The 12,232-nt window shown below is 36.2% G+C and overlaps 1 protein-coding gene across 1 annotated transcript in view; it reads left to right on the top strand.

Moving 5' to 3' along the window:
* fbxo38 (F-box protein 38) overlaps positions 1-11,010 on the top strand; it is a 71,595-nt gene extending 60,585 nt beyond the window's left edge. The window contains exons 18-22 of the mRNA XM_060836775.1: positions 1,274-1,440; positions 3,039-3,184; positions 3,510-3,613; positions 5,523-5,636; positions 10,459-11,010. Coding sequence (XP_060692758.1) covers positions 1,274-1,440; positions 3,039-3,184; positions 3,510-3,613; positions 5,523-5,636; positions 10,459-10,637 — 710 coding nt within the window. The 3' untranslated portion in view covers positions 10,638-11,010. The remainder of the gene's footprint in view (positions 1-1,273; positions 1,441-3,038; positions 3,185-3,509; positions 3,614-5,522; positions 5,637-10,458) is intronic.
* Positions 11,011-12,232: the final 1,222 nt, after the last annotated feature.

Below are 12,232 nucleotides of genomic sequence, written 5' to 3'. Positions count from 1 at the left end.
TGTCTACAGTCAACATCCACATCTATCCATGAATGGCCACTGCCCAGTCCTTGTGAAGACAATGTCCTATCTTCACTCGTGTATGCCATCTATCATGTGGGCACAATTACTGTATGAAAGACTACCAATTCTGTTTTTTTTTCTTGAGTGTAAGAGTAGAATTTCATTTCCTGCTACCCCCAAGAAATAACAAAACAGATCAAATGCGCACACAAGCACATACGCATGTTCATAAGTGCATGTTAAGAAGTGCAAAGGGAAGGAGAGAAAATGGATTTATATCAGACAGGAAAGTGAAGGCATATGCAGTAATGGGTCTTAGGAGATCCTTGAGTTATGCAAATTAAATGACCAACTCCATCTGTTTAGCTGTTACCCTATTTCTTTAGCAGTGAAGTTTGCAGATACTGTTCTCTGAAAAGTGATATTCTTCCCAGTTGCTTTTTAACCAATGCTGATTTCTGTGATTGAGGGAGGCAGACAGAGAAAATCTTTGAGCATCATCCTTGTTATTTGTCTTCATTATTTCTCCTGTGCACTTGATCAGAGGATGGTTGAGATGTGTTCCTTTGTAAATTCTAGGGTCTTTGGCTTTTTCATTTCAAGCTAGAATGTTGTAAGCAATCTTTCATCTGTCAATATGTGCTGATGCCAACTTCTTGATGCTTGTCAGTTTCAGAACCTTTTGGCTAAAAATGGTAATTTCAAAGCAACTGGTTTTGTATATATCCCATGTGGGCTGTGTGGGCTATATCACTATTAAAATGTACTTTTTAAAACCGCTTTCATCCATGAAAGTCTCGATTACAGTCAAATGCTAAAAATTGAAGATTGATTGTCCATTTTCACTATAGGCATAAAAGTACTTTTGCCCACTAGTGGTGTTTGTACTTTCCATTATATAATACCTTGCACATGAATTTCTTCCCAGCCTCCTTTGCCTCTCTAGCTCCCTTCCAACTTTAAGGTCATCCTTAAACAACGTCATTCATTATTTTAAATACCTCCTCCTTTAGTTTTGTATTAAGTTTTATCTCATGGTCTCTGACATGTCTTAGACCTTTTTAACATGAAATGCCTGCTAATAAATATTAAAACTGATGAAAATAAAAGCTTCAAAAATTTTTGTTGCTTCAGTACACTGGATTAAGCTGTGTTTTTGTATTCACTTTCATGATATTTGGCCTGAATATTAATTTCAATCTATTTCATAAAATCTTTAGATAGCAAGCATGATTTAATAAGTAAATGTTGGTGTACGTTCATTTTTAAGCTACTCGATGTCGGGTACTAAAGCACCTAAAGGTTGAGAATACACCAATTGTAAACCGCTTTGACTATGTGCAGTGTCGGAAGCTCAATATTGAACAAGTGCTTGACCAGATTTTACAAATGCCTCCTGAACGGAACCGTATCATTTATCTGCGACCAATGCAACAGGTGAGTGAATGTAGTTATCTTAAATACAATTGACTTTTATTTGTAATGTCTATTAAAAAGTTATCTTTAATTTCTATTGTCATTTGCAATAGATCAGAGACAGTTTAATTGATTTGTATATGTCCCATTATAAAACAACATGTACCAGATTTTCATGGAAGAATAAATTGTTTGATTCTTGATAGTGATATGCGATGTTTGCCAAGCCATTATTTCTCTGGTAATGTTTCAAACAGTTAATTTCTGAAGTGTGAGCTCTCCCAATTAGTGATATTTGAATCTGTCTATAGACGTGCTTTGCACCTTTGTCAATTATAATTTGCCTTACATATTGGGATTGGTGATATGTGGGAACTGAAAAGAATTTCCAGCATTACTTTCTTTGCCCTGCTTTCAGCTGAGAAGCATTGTCATTAGAGCTACAACATTGGGATATTATACCTGTGTCATGTCTTTAGGTGAACTGTTCATTTAGTCCCAGTCCCTGCTGTTTGAGCATTGATATGTTCATTTTTGCTTTTCAAAGTAGCAGTTATGAAGCTGTTAGTTAATTTGAATTATTTAATTTTTTTTAATAAAAAGCAGCTGTTGTGTTCTAGAAACTTCTGTTGGTCAACATTGGCTATAAATTTAATTGGTCCGAACATGTAAATTGTAGATACAGGAACAGCATTTTGTGGTGTCTGGTTGATGTCCCACTTGGTTCAGATGTGGAGTGTATCAAAGTGCTTTGGATTTGCTTATGGGAGTGAAATTCAAACATCACTTGAACCTTGATGCCAGAACTAACCATCCACTTGATTGGCACTCTCTCCACCACTTTAAACTTTCACCTGTCTGTGGCAAGGATACTGTGTATGCCATCCAGAGATGCACTTACAGCAACTTATTGATACTACTTCAGTAACGCTTCCTAGATCTGTGATCTGCCAGTTGGAAGGATGAGCATTGGCTTATAGAAAGAACTCTCCAAGTTGTACACCATCCTGTGTTGGAAAGATGTTGTCATTCTTTCATCATTGATGCCTTAAAACTTTTATTAACAGCAGTTTTAGACTACTATCACCAGATGGATTTCTGTAGATCAAATGGGTGGCTAACCATCCCCTGTTAAGAGTGTTTACAGATTGGCAATAACTGCCAATTAAACTCACATTTTGTGAATAAGTAAATTAAAGCAAAATATAAATGCTCTGGAAATCTGGCACAAAATTAGAATGCTATTGAAGATACTGAATAGGTCAGGCGCATCATTCGACATTGCTAAGTGTTTCCATTAATTTAGATCTTTAGTGATGAATTCTCCAGTGAAGTGAAAATAATTCTGCTAATAAATCAAGTATTTTTATTGTTTTATTAATTTATGAAAATGTAAATTTTGTCAACAGCAGATGTCATTCTTTGCCTTTATCAGGCTCCCTTAAATAGGTTTCAAGATATTCAAAAACTTAGTAGAATATAAACAAATGACCAGAAAAGGTTTCGTGTTTTTAAAATTAAACATACCTGTTTCATAAGGGAGAATGAAGACTATAATTGCATTTTTTAAATTTGGAAGTTGTTTTAAAGAATATCAATTTCTTTTCATATTGTTGCAGATTGATACTTTAAAATTGGAGCGGATGATATTTAGTGGACCTTATCCCTATCACATCTGTATTATTCATGAGTTTAGCAATCCTCCAAATGTGCGAAACAAGGTTCGCATTCGTAGCTGGATGGACACAATAGCAAATATTAATCAGTAAGTGTTTTAAGTTGTAAAATGTTGAAATTACCTTAATAAAATCATAGAATTTACAATTAAAAATAGTAATATTATTACTCGTAATTTCTGGATGAATTATAAAGTACAGACTGATTTAAACAGAAATCTAATGAGTCAAAGAAATTGAGTAGAGGATGGATAAGCAGTATAGAAATTGTTAACTGTAATATTATGATTTTGCATGAGTGCCAAATTTAGTAAATTTATTAGATTATCAAATAGTAATTTTGTTGGGTAAATTATACTTGCATATACTAAAGTTGCTGATCTTAAATTGATTTTTTTGATTTTCTTCTTAAAGAGAATTGATCAAGTATGAGTTCTTCCCTGAAGCTACTCGCACTGAAGAAGATGTGAAAAAATATCTCAAGTACCCTTGGGGGAGGGATATTTATAGTTTGGAAGGTTGGTGCCAGTATATGATTTATCAGTTATCAAACTGGAGTTTTCAGACTTTAGGTAGCTACAAGATCATAAGCGCAACTAGTTTTTAGATATACACCTTAAAAGTATTAAGCTCAGGTACCAAGGTCTTCATTTTACCATTGAGCTTTAATCAGCAGACTGGTAGTGATGAGCAGGTTGCTATCTTCAAAGGAAAACATCAAGTGACTATTTATCCCATCTCACATTCTCAGTAGTAGCTTTATCGTTACTTGCTTTTTTTCTGATGATCTCTAATTTAGCAGTCACTTCTGCCAACTTCCTTACCTGCTTATTACTGATCCTCATTGTATATTAGTTCTTTTCCCTAGTGCACCAAGCAGTGTTTGGAAAACATGCCCCAAAGAACATGATCTTATGCCTAAATAGTACTATCTCTGACTGACTGAAAGTCCAGTTTTATGCAGTGCAGAGTTAGAGAAAGAGTTATCTATACGGTAGTGATGCTAATTGAGAGGAAAACCAAGGTTTTGGACAAACGTTAACTATCCAAAATCCTGCTAGAAGTGTTTGCCTGAAGCTAGCTGTTCTGTGCAGAGTTTGCTCTTTGTTCTGACTCCTGAGTACTTGGCTTTTTGTATTGGACAGAGTAACTTGTTCTCAGAACATCCCTGATATCTGTCCTTAAATTTGCACATTTCAGCAATAGCTTTTTTTTTTCATTTGGGATGTGTTGCTAGTTAGTCCAGCATTTACTACTACTGCTAGTGTAAGCGTACACACAGTGCTGTTAGGACAAGGGTTTCGAGGTTTTGACCTAACAACAGTGAAGTCTTGACAATCTGGATTCCAAGTCAGATATGAAAAGCTATGAGTGGAACTTGCATGTTGTTCCTATGCATCAGATGCCTTCATCCTTATACAGGTCACAGTGTAGGTAGATATTGTTGAAGGAGTCTTGGTGAGTTGCCGCATTGCATCTAGCAGATGATAAACACTGCTGTCAATGCATTAGTGGTGAATGTTGGAAGTGGTGTTAGAGCTGCATTTATCTAGGCAATGATTTGTGTCTTGTAGATGTTCAACAGCCTTTGGGGAGTTGGGAGGTGAGCTACTCCAAGTTCCCTGTTTTTTTTAGTCAGTGTACTAAACTAGCTATTGAGTAGAGATCAGAGTGGTGCTGGAAAAGCACGGCGGGGTGCGCAGGTGGAGACCAAACTAGCTATTGAACTAACTGAACCAACTATTTACATAGTTCAGTCCAGTCTTTGGACAGTGTAACTCCTAAGATATTGATAATGAGAGATTTGGTTATGGTAATACCACTGAATATCTCAATGATGGTTAGATTAAATATGATTCTTTACTTGAAAAATGATGAGAATGCTGAACTCAGTGTTCAATGCAAAGCACATATATGTTAAGGGAAAACTAGATGTATACATGAGGGCAAAAGAAATACACTTCTTGATGAGAAGAGGTGAAGTATAAAGAAGAGAAGGCTGAGATAGTAAATAAATATCAGCATAGACATGCCTTGCTTTTCCTGTGCTATAATTGTTTTACTTTGGAATTTTGTTGTAATAATGCATTTTTTAAGTTCCTTCGTTGCTCTGAATTAGTATTAGCAAATTTATTTTTGTGGAATGCAACATTCATTCCGACAATTAACATTACACCTATGAGAGAGATTATGGTTTATGGTCATTCTCCCAAATTCCTTCCATCCACTGAAGTATTGAGGTGCATTGTACTATCGTTAAAATTTATGTTATGCACATATCAATGCCAATATGTATTATTGTGCATATAGGTTTAGGAATTAGTCTTTTACTTATTCAGTGAATTTTTATGTCTTCCGCTTGAGCAGGGGAGTAAAATATAACTTTCTCAATTGTTAGATGTTCTACTCAGGATTTTCTTTTGATAGGAACAGTAGATGGAGCTCCCTACTTCATGATCACTGACTTTCCTTGGCTTCGTTCACTACGCACTGCAGAACCGAACAGCTATGCAAGATATGACTTTGAAGATGATGAGAGAAGTAAGTACTCTTTCAATCACTAGGTATCTAGGCCATGGTTTTCAAACCAGGGTTTAAGCTTTTTGAAGGTGCATGGAATGATTTTTGGTTTCTTCATTGTGGATCTGCATATATTTTTTTCAACCCAGTATTTGTTATCCCTCTTTTGCTGGTTCATTGTGACACTTCATGTGATGCATTGAAGTTTAAGAACAGAAAAAGTTCAGCAGTAACATTGCGCCACAACCAAAACCACAAATTTGGGATGCTGATGCCAATCTTGACTATACTAGGGTAATTTAGGACAGATTATGAATTGAAATTGGAAATTATCCAGTCCTTAGGAGCAGAACTCAGAATGTTGAATCTGTGGAACTCAGTACCACAGAAAATGGCTGATGCCAAAACATTGTATTTTCAAGAAAGAGATAGATTTACCTCTTTTAGCTAAAGGGATCAAGGGATATGAGGGGAGGGCAGGATTAGGATCATTGAACCCAATGATCAACCATGACCATATTGAAAGTGGAGCAGGCTCATGGGGTCAATTGGCTGACTGCTGCTCCTGTCTTCTACATTTTACACTTCTGTGCTACTCAAAAAGGCATGCTATCTGTAGAAGCTCATCTGCCTAATACCTCAAAAAGCGGAGCTTACAATCCAATCGTGTCCTGTTAAGTATGTATTTCCAATATGTTTGCTGCTTTTGACATGAAATTGTTTTGAAATCTTTACTTTTTTTCACCAGCTTATCTTAATAGCACACAGTCTTATAATCCTTAATTTAATATTCAGGCTTTATCATATACGTTTCTGTGGAATTAAGCTTTATTTAACATTTGTGTGAAAGGAGGAGGGCACAAGGAGCAAAAATTTATTTTGAACAGTAATGTCTTCATGGGGGAGGAATGATTAAAAGATAAAGAATAATAAAAAAAACTTGTAGTTAGATTTCCTTTCATTATATGTCTTGAGAGCAAGTTTTCAAAATACACCCACTTATATGGAGTTAAAATTGAGCCCATGTGATCAGAGCAGCATCACTGCAGCGAAGTGAGTAAGAACCAAAGTTCTTCCTCATTTCATGATCCAAGCCGTATTTGTGGTATTATGACCAGATGAAGAGTAGTTTTACACCCTTTTTTTTTAAACTTATCCCTGCTTTCGGTTAGTCTTTATGCTTCATTCTTGGGAAGGTAAAATAATTTAATCAGAAAGTCAATTTCAAGCCTTTCCTGAGTGGAGTTTTATTTTACCCTCTCGAATAAAAAGTGACAACATTAACGTTCAATTAATGAGCTTACAAAGAAAGTTAAGTGGGGTACAAAGATGAATATCTGGTACCTGCAGGAAGTCAGTTGCAATTTAGTTATATTTTCTAAGAGTCTTTCAGTTGTGCTCATGAAAAGACCTGAATCCAAATGCTTAGGTGTTTTGTTTTCCTCCATAACGGTGAAATTGTATGTGTCCTGGAGTTTTCAGTGAATCATTGTTATTCCAATTTACTTTTCTTCAGATAGAATCATTAAATTCAGAAACTATGAGAGAGAGAGAGAGAAAAGAACTTCCAATATCCTTGATGTTCTCAGCGTATGTTGTTTTGTCTCTGCTTTGTTGTTCAGTTAAAGTATGGTTCCTTTGTATATTCCAACACTAGCTCCATTATCTTTTTCAAATTGAACCCTCCACAGGTGTCTGTTTTTTTTTCTTTAATATGTGAAGTTACCATCTAGATGTAAATAAAGCAAGAGATGTGAATTTCCTAACCCTAATCCTGACTGTGTTTCAGGACCTCATGATTAAAATTGTAATTCCATTTGTATATTCTTTGTGGGATTTCTGGGCTTGTCAGGTGATGACTGTAGCCATTTTAAGTAAGCAATATCTATTTTAAAATGATTTATGGTCCATGAAAGCTTTGTTTATTGAAATCAAATGATGGAGGTTGAATATTGCTGTCAGTCGTAATAGTAGACGTCTTTATTTATGGCAAATTAATTGTTATTTTTCTAGATGATGTACTTTTAAAAGTACCTGTAATTCAATTAAACTAAATTGAATATTCTTAAACTCTATAATATGTTCCAGGCTTCAGATGCTACAGGCAGGGAAGAAAGAGAAGCAAGAGAGGTGGGAGAACAGTGTTTTTAATTAGAAGATACTGCTGTACTTAGGATAATCCTGGGCGATTGTCCAGAGAAACTATATGAGTAGAACTTAGAAATAAGAATGGGGTGATCACTTTGGGATTACACAACCCCCCCACTCCGCCTCACCTCAGTAATCAGTAAATATATAGAGTGATCTCAAATGTGTAAGAATAATAGGGTTTTAATCGGGGATTTCAACTTTCTAAACATAGACTGGGATGGAAAGTGACATGCTACAGATCACATCAGGGTGGTCTGTGTTAAAGACTTGGGAGGCGAAGAATTTGTTAAATGTGTTCAAGAAAATTTTCTTTATCAATATGTGGATTTATCTACTAGAGAAGGAACAAATCTTGACTTCTCTTTGGGAAATAATGCAGAGCAAGTGATTGCAGTATTACTGGGGAACACTTTGGGACCAGTGATTGTACTTTTATTAGTTTTAAAATAGTTGTGGAAAAGGATGGGCCTTGTATAAAAGTTAAAGTTCTAAATTGGAGTAAAGCCAATTTTGACAGTGAGACAGGAACGCTCATGAGTTAATTCGGTAGACTATTTGCAGGTTAAAAAAAAATGACTGGCAAATGAGAGGCTTTCAAAAGTGAAAAAACAAGAGTTCAGTTTGGTATGTTTCTTTTAGAGTGAAGGGTACAGCTGGTAGAAGGAGGAAGCAATGGATGAATAGAAAAATTGAGGCTCTGGTCAAGAATAAGGAAGAGGCACATGTCAAGTACAGATAAATGTTTGTCAGAGTATAAGGAAAGTGAGGCATTCTGAAGAGGGAAATCAGAAGGGCAAAAGCAAAAATGAGATAACCCTTTCTGCCAAAGCTCAGGATAATCCAGAGAGATTCTACAAGTATATTAAAGGCAAAAGTCCAATTTGGGAGACAATGGGGCCCCGTAAAGATCAACAAGGTTGTCTGTGTGGAACCACATGACATGGGAGAGATACTAAACGATTATATAGCTTCAGCATTTACTGTGAAGAAAGACGTGGAAGGTAGGGAGCTTATAAGTAAATATTGATATCTTGAAACAGCTCACTTTATAGAAAAGAAGGTGCTGGAGGTCTTAAAAAGCACAAAGGTGGACTCATCTCCAGGACCTGATAAAGTGTATCCCAGGACATTGTGGGAATCTAGGGCAGTAATTGTGGAGTGCATAGCAGAGATATTTCTATCAACTATAGCCACAGATGAAGTGCTGGAAGACTGGAAATAGCAAATGTTGTGCCATTATTCAAGAAAGCCTGCAAAAAGAAGCCTGGGAATTATAGACCAGTGAGTCTGACATCCATGGTGGTTAGGAGAAAATGAGGACTGCAGATGCTGAAGAGAGATCCCAGCATGGTGGTTGCATTGTTGGAGTGATTCTGAAAGGCAGGATTACATGTGTTTGGAAAAGCAAATGCTGATTAGGGGTAGTTGGCATGGCTTTGTGCATGGGAAATAGTGTCTGTCAAACTTAATGGCGTTTTGTGAGGATATGACCAAGAAAATAGATCAGGGCAGTATGTTAGACATTGTCTAAGTGGGTTTTGGTAACTCCTTTGACAAAGTTCCGCGTGGTAGACTGGTTAGCAAAGTTAGATCGCATGGGATTCTGAGAGAGCTTGCTAATTGGAGATACAATTGGCTTGATGGTAGGAGACAGAGAGTGGTGGTGGAGAGTTGTTTTTCAGACCGGAGGCCTCTGAGCAGCAACGTTCTGTAGGGTTAGTGCTGAGTCATTTGTATAAACTATTTGGATGAGAATATAGGAAGCATAATTAGTAAGTCTATGGATGACACTAACAGTGGTGGTATTGTGGACAGTGATGAAGGTTATCTAAGATTACAAAGGGATCATGATTAATTGGGTCAATAGGCAGAGGAGTGGCAGATGGAGTTTAATTTAGATAAATGTGAAGTGTTGCATTTTGGTCAAACGAATAAGGGCAGGTCTTGACAGTAAATGGTAGAGCCCCAGACATTCTTGTAGAACATAGAGAACTTGGCGTACAGGTACATAGCTCCTTGAACATTGCTTCACAGGTAGACAGAGTGGTAAAAAGGCATCTGGAATGCTTACCTTTATTGCTCAGACCGTTGTGCTTAAGAGTTGCTATGTCATGTTGAGGTTTTACAGGCCTTTGGTGAGATCATGTTTGGCATTCTGTTGCCCTGCCATAGGAAAGATATTATTAAATTGGCGAGAGTGCAGAAAAACGTTTCAAGGATGTTACTGTGATTGGAGGGTTTGAGTTAAGGAGAGGATAGATAAGCAGGGACATTTTACCACTGGAGCATAGGAGGTTGAGTGGTGGCATTATAGAAGTTCTTAAAATCATGAGGGGTATAGACAAGGTGAACAGCAAAGGTATTTTCCCCAGGGCTGGGGAGTTCAAAACTAGAAGGTATAGGTTTAAGGTGAGAGGAGAAAGATTGAAAAGGGACCCAAGGGGCAACTTTTTCACATAGTGGTTTGTACATAGAGTGAACTGCCAGACAAAGTGGTAGATGCAGGTAGAGTTACAACATTTGGATATGTACATGAAATAAAGGTTTAGAAGAATATGGGTCAAGTGCAGGAAAAATGGGACTAATTTAGTTTGGAATATTTGGTTGATATGGGCAAGTTAGGCCAAAGGGTCTGTTTCCATGCTGTGTGACACTGATTCTGTATGTAATTGTCCTGTTTTCTTCCCTCCAGCTACAATCTACGCTCCACGGAGAAAAGGGCAGTTGTCAGCTGACATTTGCATGGAAACAATTGGTGAGGAAATCTCTGAGAGAAGACAGATGAAGAGTGGTGTGTTTCAGCGAGTTGTAGCTATTTTCATACATTACTGTGATGTCAGTGGAGAGCCTGTTCACGATGATTATATCTGACTATGCCTTTCTTGCTCATGACTGTCCAAAGGCCAGAGACTACAGCCTGCAAGATTTGATTTATCAGCACTGTGTAGCTGAATTATACCCCAAATACTTTTGGAACAAATTATATAATTGTGTATAAAATATTTGTGTACAAATGATTTCTGTATAGAAATGCTCTTAAAATTAATTGGCTTCCGGAAGCAGTATCATTTCATATGTTTATACAATTTAATTCATTCAAATGTTATTGAAAGGGAAATAAATAGGTTTTAAGAAGAGGCTATTTATATCCCCAATTATATAGTTACTAAGATGAACATTTTCTGATATTTTGTTACAATATTGTTAGGTAGAAAAATATGTATTAAAAATCAAGGCCATGTTCTTTGGCAGACGACAAAGCTTAATAAAAGACATGACTTAGTTCTTTGAATATTCTTTGGTACTGATGTGCCTTTTTTTTGAGTTACATTTTGTAAATGAAGACTTGAAGAAAAAAACACAAAATTTGTCTTGTCTTTTTTTTTATATACATGTATCTAATTTGAACATTATACTGATCCATTAGTGTGAGGCAATTAACCAAGAATAGGAGTCATGAACCAGTAACTGAAAATAGTATTTCATTACACAATGGCATGCATTTTGTTATGCACTGCTTCCAAGGAACGAAATGGCAGGGAAATTGCATTATAATAAAGTATTTAAGTATGAAAAGCATTTTCTGAAAACTTATTTCTCTGGACCTTCCCCCAATATTATTTTTCCAAATTCTGCTTTGATTTCTCACCAAACTTTGTAGAATACATGCAAAAATATGCATTATTTCACGTGTTTTATATTATTTGACACGGTATGTGTAAGTTACTGATTTTGTCTTGTTTAATGAAATGCACTCAGTTTGACCTTTTTCACCTTGGTTCCTTGTCACCTTTAAACTGTCACTTTTCCTAACTAGTGATCCAGCTTTTATTGAATATTTGAAGGCGCGGTTTAATAGTTTCAGATCCAACTTGGAGTAATCATTGGCTGACAGAAGGTTGAGGTAAGTCAAATCTCTTGGGACTGACTGTTTATCGCTGTTTTGTGCAACCAGACTAGTACAGTGGATGTCAGTTTTGAATACAAATTATACAAACACAAAACTTTTTTCTGTTCAGGCGTGTTACATTTATTTCTGTTAACTCATTTTCAGTTCATACAAGTTTTATGTAGTTTGTGCTCTGATTGAGCCTCTACGTATTTGCCACAATGTGTGTTTTTAAATTTGTTTCAAAGTTTAACAAATTACAACTTAGGACTGATGTGCAACAGCTTATATTTTTGACATGATTGAGAATGATAAGTAATAGCACGTAAAGCAGTTGATCCGGTGTGTAATTTGCCAATCTCCTCTCGGTACCTTCCAAGCTCGAACTTAATTGTGGCAAACTTGCTGCTGCAGAATTAAGTTTTGCACCGCACAGTTTTTGTTTGAGTCCAGTATAATTGCAGGCTTGGGGTGATGTTGACAAGAGGATATATGTTCTTTCAAAGACTTTGTGATCATTAGCATTAAAATTTTCATTCTTGTTTTCGAATTCCTTGTCTGCTTTCTCTATTTTGGT

Source organism: Hemiscyllium ocellatum, chromosome 16 (genome assembly GCF_020745735.1).
Source record: "Hemiscyllium ocellatum isolate sHemOce1 chromosome 16, sHemOce1.pat.X.cur, whole genome shotgun sequence".
Classification (NCBI taxonomy): Eukaryota; Metazoa; Chordata; class Chondrichthyes; order Orectolobiformes; family Hemiscylliidae; genus Hemiscyllium; species Hemiscyllium ocellatum.
The sequence above is the reverse complement of the archived record's forward strand: the minus strand, read 5'-3'. Positions and strand labels throughout refer to the sequence as shown.